The sequence below is a fragment of the Pelodiscus sinensis genome, chromosome 23, assembly GCF_052426305.1.
Source record: "Pelodiscus sinensis isolate ZL-2025 chromosome 23, ASM5242630v1, whole genome shotgun sequence".
In the NCBI taxonomy this organism is placed as follows: Eukaryota; Metazoa; Chordata; order Testudines; family Trionychidae; genus Pelodiscus; species Pelodiscus sinensis.
This window is the reverse complement of record NC_143074.1, coordinates 24,142,474-24,159,783: the sequence shown is the minus strand read 5'-3', so window position 1 is coordinate 24,159,783 and position 17,310 is coordinate 24,142,474. Positions and strand designations below refer to the sequence as shown.

The window sequence follows — 17,310 nt, the reverse complement described above, 5'->3', positions numbered from 1 at the left end:
GTGTTCTCCTAGGTCTTTTCCTTTCCTTTAAAATGGTTTAATATTTGCCCTTGACCACTAGAGAGCAGCTGCTTTTCTTTGCAAGAAGTGAATTTTTGTCTGTTCTTTCATTCATCGTGTGTTTGGAACTGTAAGTGGATCAAGTTGTTCATCACAGCAGGGAGGCCATGAAGCTGATCTATTATACACCATTTCTTCCAGGGGAAGGAGAGAAGGAAGAAAGGTGAAAGAGATTCTGGCATCTCACTGGGCTCACTCCACATGGATGCATTTGTGATCTGTTGGGGACTGTACCAGGATACGTTAGTTGAGGGAGTAAAAATATTAGTAACGGTTCCACAGTTGTGAATGGCTAAGACAAACCATGCTTTCAGTGTTGCAAGGTAGCATTAGCACTAAGCACTTCATTAATCCTTGACTGTATGCAAAATTTACTTTGGTGAATTAAATTCAGTTACATTCTGCAGAGATGAGTAGCATTTACTTTGCTGTGTTCACTGGCAGGCTATTAATGCCATAACAAAATTAATAGTCTGCTTGATTTTCTGAACAACTCTTTTTGCTACATTGAAAAAAAGAATCCCTTAAAGTCATGTGAATTTGCTGGAGACTTTTTCTGTGAGTCATGCTTGGATCTCACAATTAATGACACTGCCTAAACCGGTCTTTCTATCGTTCCAAGTGAGTTTTGTTACCATTTCAGTCCTAAGACCTGAGTGAAAATGGACTATTGTGAAGTGTCTCTCCAATGAATGTGCATGTTACAGAGGTTGGATAATCTTGAGAGAGTTCCAGTAGAATCGGATTAAACACCTAACAAAGAATGTCAGTGCTTTGCTCTGGCTCCACTGCACAGTAACTTCTAGCTATCAGACTTCCTGAATTGCCCAGGTCAGCTCCTTTCAAAATCAAGGTACAAACATCTGCATTAGTAGGTATATATTTGAAGTGCTAGAGTCTGTCCCTGCTCAACTTCGTGTTTGTGATACCGCTGGATGTTGCTGCTGATAGGGGGGTCAGAGAGAGCTCTTTGAATAGCAGTGTTCCTTTTTAAATTTTCAATATTAACAAAGGAAGTTTATTAAGAAAGCTGATGCCCTAATAAATTTTTAGTCTTTAAGGTCCACAGGACTTCTCCTTTTTTCTGAAACGGAATCACACCCTACCTCTCTGAAACTTGTAATTAAGAACTGTTTTTATCTTCTAGTTGCACTTGCTGCTGACAGGTTTCCTACATATCTTTCTATGAGTTATATCAATGGTTGAGGGGGAATCAGTTTATTTCTGGTTTTATATACTTTGTTACAGTCCCTGCGGATATATGTTTAAGTATTTCAGATGATAATAGTGTCATATTGGAGTCTTAGTTGTAGGTATCAGAGCTTCATATTATAAAGCATAAATTTTATGCTTAGTGAAAGAAATGAAAATATTAAATTTAATCCATAATGTTTTTATAAATACTTGCAATTGCTTCTGATTATTTTTTTGCATGGTATCCATATCCTATTTGTTAGCCAGCTTTCACAATTAGATGCTCTTACACTTCACTGTTTATGTCTCTGCTTTCTGGGAACTGAAACATGTTGAGATCATAGCAATACTAACTTCTGTTTTTCAATTGCAAATCCAATTTTGAAAGGTAACTTCCATTTATATTTTCTTTTCTTTTTTTTCTGTTTGCAAGAGAATGTTTCTTACTTTATTCATGTTGACAACTGAAAAGCCTTGGACCTAATTAAAAGAATTTCCACTAGCACCTTTACTGAACCATTTCATTATGCTGCATTGCACAGATTGCATTTTGAAACATGGTGATAGTTTCAATCTGACCTTTAAACCTGAACTGCCAGAAGTATAAAAATCTTCTTTAAAAACACTCCAGGGTAAGCTACATGTATATGTGGCTGGTTAGAAATAATCTTCATATTGAACGGTCACCTTCTTATTACCAAAAAAAAAAAAAAAAAAAAACCCCATCTCTTCAGGCAGAATACAGGCGCAGTTCAGGTTATGCAGCCTATTTTGTTTTATGTATTAATTTATTCTAGAGTAAACAAAGGAGCAGGTTTACTTTTGTTCACTCATCAATCTCCCTGATATATTATTTTTAATGCTTTGTTATTTAAGCTACATTATATTATGTTAGTGGAAAAAGTAGCTCTTGACTTCATTGAAATGGGTAAATATGTGAATCCATAAAATAAGTACATTGTAGTGCTATGTTTAATTTTCATTTTAAAGGAGGCGGAAAACTCTCCTCTTACACATACCACACAAGAATGGGTTTATTAATTTTTTTCTACAGTTCTTTATCAGTAAATAGTTAACACCTTCTATCTGAGGATCTCAGTGATTTAGAAATGCTAATTTATTAAGCCTCAGAACACCCTAGTGAGGTATGTCATTATTCTACTTCTTTCATAAATGAGGAACCTAAGATGCAGCGAGGTTATGACTTGCCTTAGGCCACATTAAAAGCCTGTCAGAGAGCCAGAAATAGAATCTAGATCTTTTGATTGCCATTCCTGTACTTTAGCAGCAAGCGCCTCTTTCCCCAAGTTTATGCTAATAAAAAAAACACACTAAAGTTTTCTGGGTTGATTATGAGCTTCAAGATATAGCTGCAAAAATAACCTGTAAAGCTAGTATAGAAAGCAAAAGCCAAGAAAATAGTTACAGCTGTTACTTGGCCTTCCAAACATGGGTGAGCTGGGGATAAAATTAATAATTATGCTTATTTGTAACTTGTTCAGACTTAACAGTCTAATGGTGCTATAATTCCATTTGGCCTAGTAAGAGTGGTTTCAATGAAAGCAAATGAGCCATAGATTATAGTCTGTCTATAGTCTATGATAGTCTACATGTTAGCATGTGCTTAGAAGCTCATTTAATGCATGGATTATTGACATTAAACTATAATGTTTGGATTTACAATCAATGCTGGACATCCCTTTAATTCACCACCTTAAAGTATGAGATAGTAATTTCAGGCATCTTATGACAAAATCACTGTCATGCTTCAGGAAAAGTTACAAATAAATATCCAGAAATCTCTTTGTAATTATGTCTAGAACAAACATTTGACACAAGCCAATTAAATACATTGCCATGGGTTACATTTTCTGCAGTCCACATTGTAGCATGTGCCAGCAAAAAAAGGCACAACTTTTTTAGATTTTGAGAAAGATAAAGAAAAATTAGGTGAGCAGCCAGTGCTTGAATATGACGGCAGATCTACAAGTTTCAAGTAAAGTTGTTGTGTTAAGGCCAATGCCCACTCATTGAATAGACAATAAACAGGATGCCATAGAGACAATGTATATATTGCATTTCTAGTGCTCTTAAAATCCTCAGACTTCCTTATGGCACCTGGCTTTTTCCTAGCTTTACCTTTTTTGAGCAACAGTGCTCATTGGCAGAAAAAGTATTAACGCCGAGATCCTCTGGCAGAGTTGCAGAAACAGGGAGGAGGCTGGGACACAAAGCTATGACCCTAAGCTCAGGTCCTGTCTCTGCTGGTCAGCCCCTAACTGAGCCAGGCTCTTTTCTCTTATCCTCTCTCCAGGTCTGGCATTGGCTGCAGGTAAAGCAGGGTGGGGCTAGCTGGGCAAAAAGGCTTTCTTTAGTCTCCGCACCGCCCGGCCCTCTTCTCACTCCCTCACACTCTCTTTTCCGTTTTAAGCCATGGCATTCTATGTCATGTAAAACAAAGGAAACGGTAGTGTGTGGTCTTAGTTTTCCTATATCTTCTGTTTTTCCACCTATTTCACTTCTGTGCCATCTGCTTTAGAGAGTGAACATATCCTGTCCTAGCATCTTCAACACTAAAAAATTCTGCTGACAAAATTATTTGTTGATGATTTGGTTGCAGCCATTGCGGCTCAGGCACAGCAAGTTAAACATTAATGTGCAAAGAGATGTTTTATCTTATTTTGTGTGTTTGAAAAGCAAAAATGCTGTCACTAACAATAGTACGGAGATATACAACCAGACTTGAGAAGTTATTGAGCTATAAGCACTAAAAAGGAAAGACAACAAACCAAGTCACAACCTATTTATATATGAGAAATTTTGAAGAACAGAAAATGGTAATGGGTAATCCTTCAAAACTGCAGACCTTGGAGTATGGAGAGAAGAGTATGGTAACCTGCATGCTTGGACAGGGTTCAAATTTGCTTGTGTAGAGGGTATACAGTTGATATTTGCTTAGTTACTATCAGTGAGTATTTCTTTGTGTAAATGGTAATGAGACCATTAGGACTATGTTCACCTGAAGTGCAGCTTTGTGAATCTGAGGTAATTAAACACCTCTAGTATGAAAGAGAAAGGGCAGTGAAGGTTAAGTGAGGAATTATCTAACACAGGTGGTATAGAGCCTTTTGAGAAGCAGGAAGAAAAGATCCTCAGTAGATATCGACCATTTCAAAGGATGGAAATGTCACCATTGTCATTGGGAGATGCTTTTGTCATTTGTATAGGTTTTCTTTTTACTTGAATGAAAACATTTCATTTAGAATTTCAGTTCAAGCTTCTGAAATACATTCTGGGGTATGCTGACTCTGAATATCATCCTAACCCTTTCCATTTATATTATGTAATCAGGATTGGGACCCTGTTGTGGTAGACATTCTACAAACGGCATAATTTAGTCTCTACATAGTTTAGCTTTGTAGAATAAAATTATACTGGTATATATATATATCTAGCCCTACATGTTTATAAGCCACTTACAAAATATTTGTGGAATTTCATTTCTATGGCGGGCATTAGTATTGAACTATATTCAGCACCAGTAATAACGAACAGAAGGGGCAAAAAAACCTTTAATATTCTTAAACTCCAGAGAGAGCAAAGATCTTGGGCCTGTTTATGATTTTTTGTTTCTGCACCATTTAACTAATAACATTCTTGTCAAATGTTTTTCTATATACATTTCTACAGAATTATGGTAGGCTGGGAAAGGGGCCATGTTGACATTCCTATAGTGAATAAAAAAAGTATCTAAATTATGGTATGTATTGTAATCAGGTTTGGCCAAAATAACAGGGATGATGTATCTCATATAATGCTTCATCAGATGACATGCATGAAATTTACAAATCCCAAATGCTTTCTGGTCATCCTTAATCTGACTTTAATTGCAGCTAAATATCAACTATACATGTTTATCTCATCCATCAGCATTATAACTTCCTCATTGTTGGAATGGTGGAGTCGGTCAGAAATTACAGAGTATGACACGTAACCTGTTGCTTACATCAGCTTCTGTACAAGATGATAGAAGGGTAGCTCATGTGACAACTATTTTAAAAAATGCTTCAGAGGCTATCTGGCAATTAGAAACTAGTAAGGATAGCTTTAGTCCCAGGCAATTTGGATGAAACTATAGTTACTCCTCCCCTCCCCCCCCAAAAAAATCATCAGACAATAGATAAACACAATGTGTTGGGGAAGAGTCCACACAGGTTTTGTAAAGGGCAATTGTGCCTCACCAATCTGTTAGAATTCTTTGAGGGAGTCATCAAGCATGTGGACAAAGGTGATCCTGTTTGAATAATGTATTTGGATTTTCAGAATGCCTTTGATAAAGTCCCTAATTAAAGGCTCTTAAGCAAACTAGGCAATCAAAGGCTAAGAGGGAAGTCTTGTCATGGCTCAGTAACTGGCTAAAAGATGGGAAACAAAGGGTAGGAATAAATAGTCAGTTTTCACAATGGAGAAAGGTAAATAAGAGGATTCCCCTCTCAAAAAGTCTCTACTGGGACAAGTGCTGCTCAACATAATCACAAATAATCTGGAAGAAGGGGTGAACCGAGAGATATCAAAGTTTGCAGAGGATACAAAATTACTCAAGATAGTTTAGTACAAAACTGACTGCAAAGAATCACAGGAAGAACTCACTAAACTGGATCACTGGGTGACAAAATGGCACATGAAATTCATTGTGGACAAGTGCAAAGTAATGCACATGGAGGGAAAATAATCCCAGTTAAAACATTCCAAATGATGAGAGAGAAATTAGCTGCTATCACTCAAGAAAGAGATCTTGCAGTCATCAAAGAAAATTCTCTGAAAACATTCACTCAATTTGCAGTGATCAAAAAGGCTACCTAATATTAGAATCCATTAAGAAAGAGATAGATAATAAACCAGAATATATCATAATGCCGCTATTCAAATCCATGGTACACCTACACCTTGAAAACTGCATATAGTTCTGGTCACTTCATCTCAAAAAAGAATTTTATAATGTGCAGAGAGGGGTAACCAAAATTATTGGGGCATGGAACAGCTTCTACATGCAGAGATATTAAAAAGACAGGGATTAATGGGTAATATGTTAGGTTTATTTAAAATCAAGAATGATAAGGAGAAAGCGAATAAGGAAGTTTTATTTACACCTACACAGAACACACGAACTAGGGTCACCCGATGACATTCACAGTTTTAAAGTAAAATAAAAAGCACAGTCAACCTGTGAAAATTGTTACCTTGGGAAATTGTGAAGGTCAAAAGTATAAGGGTTCGAAAAAGAATGAGATAAATGAATGGAAAATAGGTCCATCAGTGGCCATTAGCTAAGATGCACAGGGATACCACTCCATGCTCCAGGTGTCCCTGAACTTGCACCTGGCAGAGGCAAGGACTAGACAACAGGATGAGTCACTTGATACATTTTCCTGTACTGTTGATTCCCTCTGAATCCTCTGTCACTGGCTGCAGTCAGAGACAAGATACTAGTCTCGATGGGACATTGGTCTGAGCCAGAATGGCTGTTCTTATATTCTGAAACTGAGGAATGAAGTTCATTGGTGGGTCCGAAGAGGGAATGATGCACCACTGTATAGATTACCTCAAAGAACAGCAAAGTCCTTGTAGCTATGAACATGTAACAACAGATGCATGGAAAGTCCGCTTTTAAAAACACGTCCTTATCTTCCTGCATTCCTGCCTGCTGGCTTCCAAGCAAAATGTGATTTGCTGGTGGCCAAAATAAGTAGCTGGAAATCTAGTTTCCCTAGAATGGAAAACTCCTGCTTTGTATTTGATATGTCATTCCTCCTTACAGCTGCAGCAGATGAAACTTTTTGGCAAGTTCCCCATTCAGTAAGTTCTTTTTTATGCCGTGAAGATGATCTAGGACTGCTATGTACTTACAGGTTTCTGCACTCAAGAACAGATTGAAGAAAGTCTCCACAACTACTGGGGATGGAGTAGCAAGAGCATTCCTAAAAGCCCAGGCCTCTTTCTTTGGGAGCTACAGAAATGCACTGAAAATTGAACCCGTAAGTAGGACGTCCGTATGTTAACACAAATGCAGATACATAGCAGCAGTGGAAATTGCCCATAAGATGTTCAGATGGAGGTTGTAAATAATGCTAAGAATGTTATAAGGATTTTATGGAACTTAATAATACCTACTCAGTTGGAATGCTGCATGTGGCATTGGTCAATGATCTCAAGATGTTGTGGAAATAGAAGGGTTCAGCAAAGAGGAGTTTGATTTAAAGGGTCTAGAAGAACTCTTGTATAAAGAGAGCATGAAAAGAATTAGTATTATTTACTTCAGAAAGGAGATAATTTAAGAGGGGATACGATGGACATTGGTAGAATAATACAAGGTATGGGGAATATAGATTGGGAGCTTCTCTTCACTCTGTCTCATAACACAAGAATAAGGGGGCAATGATTGAAATGTAAAAGGTAAAAAAAATTCAAACCAATAAAAATATTTTTCACCCCTGTTATTGCAATGTGGAACTCACTTCAATAGGAAGGCATTGAGGAGATTGAATATTTATCTGGATAATGTCAATAATGAGAGTCATTAGTTAATGCCAAAAAAGCTTTGAAGGGATATTCATCCTAATACTTCAGGGATTAAGCCACTCTCTATCTATTCTAGATCAGGATGAGACAATGTGTTCTGCCTACTTTGGGGTTCTTGTACCTTCTTTTGAAGCAGTTGGCATTCACTGCAGTCAGTCACTTTACTGGACTAGATAGACCTCAAGTTTGATCCAGTCTGGCAATATCTATATTCCCATGTAAGGGTTTTATGAAGCTCTACTTATGGTGATTGACCTCCCCTGAGAAAACAGAGCATGTTCAGAGTCCTATAGGCCCACGTGATAGATAGGGACTGAGTAGATGATCTGATGAATGTGTTAGCTATAATGCACAAGGTTTGAGCCAGATGGAAAGGGCTACTTATCTCAGTGGACCATAAAATACCTGTAAAAGTCTTAGAGCCCTATTCACTTCCTCTTCTTTCCCTCAATACAGAGGAGACTACTACACAGGTAAATTAAAGCAAAATGTGGGGGATATTCTCTACCTAAAGTTCAGGGCTTATTAAAGCTACTGCATCTTAGACTAACGGGAGGTGCACAAGAAAATCCCCACTGAGTGGAGAATGTACCTTTTGCCTTAACGTGGAGAATTGGTGACTGCAGTGAGGAGCAGGAACAATTTAGAGAGAGGCTGAGTTGGAGTAATGAGAGTGGATGAGTTAGTGGTGACTCAAGGAAGGGTGCTATCTTCTGCATTCTGTCTCTGGAGATGAATATAGGATTCTGGTACGCAGCGTGTAAACACCTTTCACCCACACAGTTGGTTACAACAAAAGACAGAATTTGGGAAACAGATGTAGTTCTTTGATTTCCTTTTATTTTCCCTATCCAGAAATCCATCACAGCCCCATTAATACTACACTCAATATTTTGCATACTATGAATTATTTGTTGATTTCATAAAGGTGGTGGGAGAGAGATAGCTTGATCAGATTTTTAAATAGTTTATCCAGCATCTTCAATGAATGAGAATCATTCCATCCAGACATAGTCACTGTTAAAAAAAATAACACTGTTGAATTCAGCACAGCTCAGTCTGTTTCTCCTATTCTGATAGCAGAGAGATATGTATGGTGTGTGTATAAATATAAATGTATTTGATGTATCTGAGCACAGCTTATAGCAGTTGTCAGGTGTGGATGTTGTGCTTTTAACATACCAAATATGAACTAAAAGGAGCTACTTTAATTCCCATCCATATAATTAATAAAAGTGAAAGCAGCCACGCAGCCTGGCTGTAAGCCTCCTTTATCCATGTCAAGCAAACACCGACTTCCCTTCATTCGTTTAGGCCTTTCTTGCTCTCTGACACTCCTCCCACTAGTTGCCAGGCAACTCTGGGAGTATTGGTGTGCGTGCTGCTTCGATATGTGAGAGGGATTAACTAGTTAAGGTTGGGGGTTTTATGAAGAAGAATAAAATTGTCAATTGCTTTACTGGGAATAACATCTGGTATTCTGAAGGCTGAAGGGTACAGATGAGATATCAAAATTGGTTGATGATGACACACATCTTGGAAATGACAATTCCCCCTTCTAGAACGAGCTCATCGGAACAAGTAAAAACCCTCTTTTGATTTGCTCATTATTCCCACAAACAGAAACTCTACACATAATTGAAAAAGCCCATTGTACAAATCTGTCTTAGAAAAACCCTTTTATAGGAAGGTTCTCAGTCTAATCTCAAAGATCAGGGAATATGTAGGAACCTCTGTTTCTTCTTCGAGGAGTGTCTTTGTGGGTGCTCTGTTAGGGGCCTCGTCGGAGATTTACAGTAGCAGTGCCCCCTGGTAGGCTGTGCCCGCCAGACAGAGAGCATGCACGGTGCCCCGACTGGCCATCCATTCGCTTCCTTCTCTAGCACCACCAGCATTAGTCAGAACCTCTGTTGCTCTCCAGTTTTGTTTTGAAGTACTTTAAAAATGTGAATATTTCCGTATTACTTATAGAGGTAGCTAGCGTTACAGTTCTTTCTAGTTTAGAGTTAAGGTTTTTTGTCTTCAAATTTTTAAAAAAAATCCGAAGCAGCGGGGAGGAAGGGCGGGTGGTGGAGCACCCACAGGGACAACCATCTCGAAGAACCTCCATTACTGCACAGGGTGAGTAACCTTCTCCTCTTTCTTAAATTTTTAGATATGTTCTCATAACAGTATACATTTTTTAATGCTGTAACAAATATATTCTATGAAAACACAGCAACTTTGTGTGCTAGAAGCTCCTTGATTGTTAGCTAGAATGCTATGTTTAAACCCTGTATGTTTCAAACCATCTTGATGGACTTGTGATTAAAGCATAGATTAGGCCTAAGAGTCAGGTGACCTGGATTCTGTTACCGTTTCTGCCAAGGATTTCCTGCATAGTCTCGGCCAAATCATACAATCTATGAAAGCCTCAAGGTTTCTTCTGTAAAATACTGATGACTTACCTCCGTCAGTGGAGAGAGGTAGTTTTGAGGCACATAGTTCATTAGGAATTAGTTCAGATTATATTGGGAAAAGCTTTAAATTTTGCCTGATGCATAGTGATTGTCAGAGTGCAGAACATAGCTTCAGACTGACCTCATACAGTCAAGCTGTGACTAGAGTGACACTTCATCTTGCTTGAATCATTGTGGGCCAAATCTCTGTTTACAAGAGCACACGTAACAACAAGCTGGGGGGGATGCAGGAAAGTTTCCGGTCGGCTTTAAGAAATTCTCCTTTGTCAATATCTTGAGTACCTCTCAGCCTGTGTCATTGGCTAATACTTCATCCTTGTGTGGTCAAACTGTATCCAGTGAAGAGAGGAAGGTTCCCTGATGATGGAGGATTGGAAAGGTCTGATCAAGGCTAGAGATAAATTTGATGGTCTCCCTTCCTCCCCCATGCTTTAGGAAGTTTGACTTATGAATATAAGCATGCATAACTCTGAGGGTATGTCTAGACTGCATCCCTCTGTCTGCAGAGGGATGCAGATTAGGCAGGTCGACATTGCAAATGAGGCACGGATTTAAATATCCCATGCCTAATTTGCATAAAAATGGCCACATAAGGCTTTCTCTCTCGACAGATCCCCCTTTAGACTGCTGCTTTTTGCCGACAAAGTGCTGAGTCAGCAAAACGGGGCAGACATTTTTTATGCAAATTAGGTGCCGGATATTTAAATCCCTGCCTCATTTGCAATGTTGACCTGCCTAATCTGCATGCCTCTGCCGACAGAGGGATGCAGTCTAGACATACCCAGAGATACTTTAGACAAAATACCCTATGTAACCTATCGATTTTAATGTTACAGTCTGCTGGATCTTTATATCCTTTTTTAGTGTGTGTGTTATTCTTGTATGAAAAGTTAGAGATATGACGTTTGAGACTATTTATAATTCTAAATGTGCTCATGAGAGCCGTTAATGTTCCCTCCTTCACCCCCTCCCCTTTGTTTGTCCTGTAAGTCCAAAGGTGATTGGACTAGTAAGACATGTTACCGTACGACGTGGTACTGGAATTGCATTTTTTGACCCAGGTAGTTTTCCATAGAAGGGGGAATGTAGAACAAAAGGTTCCCACCCTGGGGAAAAGACTATTTAAGCAAGAAGTTATCAGCCCTTTATCTTTGACTGGTCTGGAAAATCCTGGAAGGATACAAAGGGCTGGAGACCCAGATCAAGATAAAAAAATGTTGTCTCTGCCCTGAAGATTATGCCTGGAACAGCTCTTTAGAATAAGAATTTACTTGCAATAAGTTTTCTAGTGAATTAGTACTAGCTGTTCATTTTCTTTTCATTTTAACTTAGTAATTTACTTTGATATGTCTGTTTTCACTTGCAACCACTTAAATCCAACTGTTTGTACTTAATAAAAACACTTTAATTTACTATCTGGACCAGTGTAAATAATTATTCCCTGGAGGAGATGACCAGTATGCCTATCTCTCTTTCATTGATAGGGTATGCATTTTCATGAGCTTTCTTTGTGTAAAACTTTTACTCAAAGAAAGACCAATTTATTTGCGATTTTGATCCCTTTTGAGGGTAGTTTTCCTGGATGCTGTGCCTTAGAATTGCATTCTCCCAATGCTGAAATGGTTCAGTGTCTGCATTGCTCTTCAGGGTGGGTGGTGGGGGCATGGCGGTAACCAACTCTGTGCCTTGCCTGGGGGAGACCAGAGAATCTGGCCCATCAGGACATTGTGGTAGGGAGCCCCGAAGAGGAAGAAGGTGAGTATCATTGGTATAATCAGCACACCAGTGAACAATCCCAAGGGGTTTTCTGTGATCGCACCCCATCAAGCTCAGTTTCTTAGGCTGTGCAGCTGAGACATCTTCAGCTACTGAATCTCATTCAGGTTTCGCAGGTGTCTGCTGGAGGTTTTAGACTAGAAGAACTCTCTCCCTGAAAAAAGCTCTTCATGGCAACATTTTCCAAATAATTAAGGTCTTAGTTTTAAATGTTTTAATCCACATTTGCTGCTGTTAACTTTCAAAACTACGTCACTGAATTTAACAGTGTCAAATTAAATAGTTCTGGTGTGTTTTGAAGTGAATTAAAAACAAATGGGAGAAGCAGCTGTAGGCTAACGCCTTCTAAGAGTATGAGTAATATTTTCAAATATTTCAGCCTGGCCTGCCTTTGATGATGTATTTTCTTACATTACTGCACCATTACTGCATTATTACAACATGTCCGTGTAAATGTATGAGTAGGCAATATTGGACATGGTCTGTAAAGATCCCACCTCTTACGCAGTCACAGTCTACAGTGAACTATGGGATGCTGCCTATGAAATTATTGCTAGGAAAGAGTTGCTCTTACTTGTTGGTAGTGTTAATTTTGTACGAGTTTATTGATACGCTAATGCATAAGGTATGAACACACTTTTTGGGGCAGACAGAAGGGATCATGTTGCTTGATCATTACTTTTTCATTCAGTTTCTTTGTGGCCCAGAATTTCTCAAAAGATGAACTCCAAACACTCATTATTTTTAAGAAACGTCTTAATGAGGGCGGACCAGAAAAGAAAAAATCTGTTGTGCAAAAGAAAACAAAAAATGGGGAGTGCTGGAATTTTTTTTTAATTCACTTTGGAATGAAAATCAGGCCTTTCAACATTTTTCATGATAAAGGATGAGCAGCACCTCAAATTGCTAATAGCTTCGAGGTTGGAATGCCTTGTCTAGGACACAGAAGACCCAATTTCAAGTCCCTATTCTGCCTGGTTCTGGCTTAGTCTTTTTGGCCTAATGAATATTTAAAGTGTATAAGAAAGTGGAACAATTCCAGAGGCAGGGTGAGGGGAGAAAGAGAGAGAGAGAGAGAGAGAGAGACTGACTTGTAAGCCCTGTGGTTAAGGATGTTAGAGACCCAGCCCTAGTTTGTCTGATTTGAAGCAGAGACTTGAACCTGTATTTTATACATCCCTACTATTGAACTACTAGCTTTTCTGGGGTAGCTTGCATGCTCCCGCTCTCTCTTTGGGTACGTCTAGACTACATGCCTCTGCCGACAGAGGCATATAGATTAGGCTACCCGGCATAGGAAAATGAAGTGGCGATTTAAATAATCGCCGCTTAATTTAAATTTAAATGGCTGCCGTGCTGAGCCGATCAGCTGTTTGTTGGCTCAGCGCGGTAGTCTGGACGCTCCGCGATCGACATCAAAGGCATCTGTCGACCACCCAGGTATAGCTCCTGAGATGAGGTTTACCTGGGAGGTCAACAGATGCCTTTGATGTGTACCGCGGAGCGTCCAGACTACCACGCTTAGCCGACAAATAGCTGATTGGCTCAGCGCGGCACCCTTTTAAATTTAAATGAAGAGGCGATTATTTAAATCACCGCTTCATTTTCCTATGCCAGGTAGCCTAATCTACATGCCTCTGTCGCCAGAGGCATGTAGTCTAGACGTACCCTTTGTGACCAGAAATTCCATCTTGGACCCGTGACACTCTTCCAGTTAATTTTTTTTCGAAACCAGAACATTTTTGCATAACATCTGCTTGTGGACAAACAGCATTTGTTGATAATCCCTCACCAGCTCTAATGTCCTGTATTTCATTACATGGAGCCTCATTACAGGGCTTGAAGTTACATACTAGACATGCAAAACAATACTTTGACCAGCGCTTATTTGTGATGTTAAACTTTCCATTGTATTTTGTAATCTAAAGCTTTTGAATCCGGAAATATTTCTTGTGTAGAATCTGTTACTCTGAATTTAAGCACAAAAATTACGGTTTTTTAAAAATTACTGATGCATTTATCCTTACCACTGAGTTCTTCTATAACTGTTCAATGTCAAATCTTAAACTATAGAACAGTTTCTCACATGTGATGTATAGACTGTTCCACACTTCTCTATTAAATAAAGTAAACAAAGAGGCAATGTACTTACCTTTGTTGAGGTAGGATTGTACCCTTAGTAATGACATCTTCCTTTCTGACATTACAGATGCCCCTTACTGGTAATCTGAATGATTATGGTGCAGTTTTTTGAGGGTTAATTCTTTACATCTTTTAAGGGGAGATGAAATCATGATCATCTTTCAAAGGCTAAAGCTGGAAAATTGGGTCATCCTCAAAAGAAATAAATATATTTTTAAAATTATTTATAGCTACGTACATGTTGGTAATTGTAGAAAAAGAGAGATAAGACTTTCAAGTCTATCTCATGAAAAATGTAATCTATGTTCTTTCCTGGAGTGACACCTAGTGGTTAGGGCTATCGTTTCATCACTTTTCTTTCTCCTACATAGTTAACATTCATATTTTTTTGTTTAATCAAAAAACAAATGTACTAGCGCCTGCAATAGAGATCAGCATACTAGACAAATTCCATGAAAAGTAATAATATTTAGGACATATTACAAGAGAATGTATAAGTCCAAAAGTTTCATCTTCCACAATAGCCTGCTCTAAATATCAGGTGAGTGCTTTTATATGAATATTTGACTTGTCTCATGAGTTTAACATGCCATATTCTCAAAGGACTGGCATTACTGCCTCCTTTGTTTCCACTGGGGTAGGTAAGGCTTGTCAATTCCAGCAAAATCAGAGTGAATCATGTTCCAAAGATTTTACCCATGTAAGATGGTAGCAGCAGCAGATGATCTTATATAGAAAAATACCCGTGCTACCTCTTTGTCCATACGTGTAAAATAGTATAAATGGAGGACCCTGTTTACTTGTATATTGTTTACTAGACCATATTGGTAATCTGGGCAAATATTTCTCTTTCACGTTTTGGTTCCGACCAGTAACATGTAATTAACTTTAATGCAACATGGACCTCTTTTCTCCTGTGGTAACACCTTTCATAGATAATGTGTGTGGGGGAGGGGCTTACTTTTCCAATCCTATGTAGATGCTGAAATATAATTCTAAAAGACCCATTTTCCTAAAGTCCTCTCAAGACTTCTGAGTTTGCTGTTATCATATGCAACTATACATAGTAAATGTTGTAGTGTTTCTAAATGACATTCTATAGACTGGATGTGATAGGCATAAGAGACACGATATAAACTCTTAAATAGACTGTTTTTCCCTGAAAAGGTGTTTGAGAACGCTGACGGAAGTGATGCTCTCTAATGCACATTGAGAAAAGTCTGGAGCCTGGTTTGCTATTTTTTAAAGGGCTGGCCTAGTTCACCCAAGATTCAGTAATCCTGTTGTCAGGGTGTTGAACTTCACATTCTTTGCAAAGTGTTTTTTGCGTGTGTTACTGTGTTGTTTTTCTCTCATTTACAAAATCTATTTAATCCTGATTTTGAGAGGATTGTGAGGATCCGATATCCAGTGCTGTTGTAAGAAAGCAACTCTCTTCAGCACTGTGGGTCTGTCCTGACATCTGTAAGTGCTTTAATATCTTCCAGCCGATGGCATGTTGCCCCCCTTCTTTCAGATAACCTCTAGGAGGTGTGAAATGACTAAGATAGTTACTCTGCTATCCATGGTGAGGACTATATTACATCTTTTCAATGGCTCATGTTGTTTTCTTGATAAGGACTAATTAAGTCCTTTAGCATTGGGCCCTTCTGGATAGTCTTTGCCTTTCTAGCTGGATCAGAGTTTTGTTACTATTTCATTCAAACCTTTGTCCTGCATATTGTGGCCCCACTGGTTATTCAGCAGGAACTATACAGATTCTTAAAACCAGATTTGGAAAAAAGGGAATGGTTGCTGGTATACAGAAGAAAAATCATTTCAGGCTGCTCTCAGATTACATATTTCATAGTCAAAGAAAATGAGAGAGATTTTGAACCCAATATTACCCTGCCGGCTTACTAAGAGTCATCTCTGCTTTTAACTCGTTGCCAGTAATTCTTTGTGACCCTATTTTTGCAGGCCCTATTAGTTGGTTTGTGTTATCACTGCTGGCTCTGCACCATCAATGAAGCTACCATATTCTTCCCAGATTGGTATTGGCATCAAACACTAATTATTAAAGTGATAGGGGGGTGTGGGTGTTGATTTAAACAGCCAATTGATATTTTCTGTTCCATTCAAAACATATTGGAGAATGTTTTGCAAAGAAAACAGCAACAAAATGAATAGGGAACAATATTATTGATATTTTAAGACAACAACAAGCAAAAACAATATAATTGGCATAAATAATTATTTGTATCCCTATAGTGGTTCTCATACCATCAAAGATTGCTGGTAATTTGAACTATGAGAGTTTATCATAGAAAACTTTTTCTGAGTAACCTTGATATTTCTAGCTAAATAATAGTAAATAGATGTCAATGTAAACTTGAATATGTTGGGAATTAAAAGTTGTAACAACTAAATGTCTTAATGAAGTCTTAATTAGTTTCCTCTGTTTTCTCATTGTTGATTATTTGACATTGTACTAGTTTATCAGCATGAATAATAACTTGTTGTGTAACTGGTTCATTTATGAATGACTTAACAGTTCTGAATTGATTTGGATTGAATTTAGCTTAAATTATGTCCAGATACAACTAAATACAGAATCTCAGTGGACAGAAGCAAATGTACCTTTCTACTTCCACACACATCATGCACTTTCTATGATGAAGTTAATTGGTAATTTACTAAGCCTGGCAAGGAGGACTGAATGTTCAGGTTTATTTTTAACCCACCCATAGCATTTCTTAAAGATAGCAGGCAAATATTATTTGCCAGGTGCAGTGAATGTCAGAGTCATTATTGTAACTCTTAATACTTCAAAATTGATATGAAAATTGTTATATTTCCAAAAATAGAAAATATATAAACAACCATGAAGAGCCCTAGCCTATTAATATCTTTGCAGTTTTCTAATTATTTAAATTATTTGTGTAGTATATATGTTCATGTGGAGGAAAATAGGAGAGTCCATTTATACGTATGTCTCTACACTAGAAATTATTGAGTTAGGATCAAAGACCCAATTAGAACTCAACGAGTTAAAAAATGTGAGCTACTTACTGCATTTTCATCAGCTACGCATTTATGAATTGACACATGAAACAATATC

The 17,310-nt window shown here is 38.1% G+C and overlaps 1 protein-coding gene and 1 long non-coding RNA gene across 9 annotated transcripts in view; one reads left to right on the top strand and one right to left on the bottom strand.

Annotated features, from left to right (window-relative positions):
• Positions 1-17,310, top strand: part of DENND1A (DENN domain containing 1A) — a 361,583-nt gene that overhangs the window by 247,529 nt on the left and 96,744 nt on the right. For all 7 annotated transcript variants that reach the window (XM_075905650.2, XM_075905649.2, XM_075905651.2 and 4 more), the window contains exon 13: positions 7,164-7,289. In XM_075905650.2, coding sequence (XP_075761765.2) covers positions 7,164-7,289 — 126 coding nt within the window. The remainder of the gene's footprint in view (positions 1-7,163; positions 7,290-17,310) is intronic.
• The window catches only part of LOC142819334 (uncharacterized), a 105,357-nt gene that overhangs the window by 82,414 nt on the left and 5,633 nt on the right, over positions 1-17,310 (bottom strand). For both annotated transcript variants that reach the window (XR_012897193.1, XR_012897194.1), the window contains exon 2: positions 14,221-14,402. This is a non-coding gene — a long non-coding RNA (uncharacterized LOC142819334). The remainder of the gene's footprint in view (positions 1-14,220; positions 14,403-17,310) is intronic.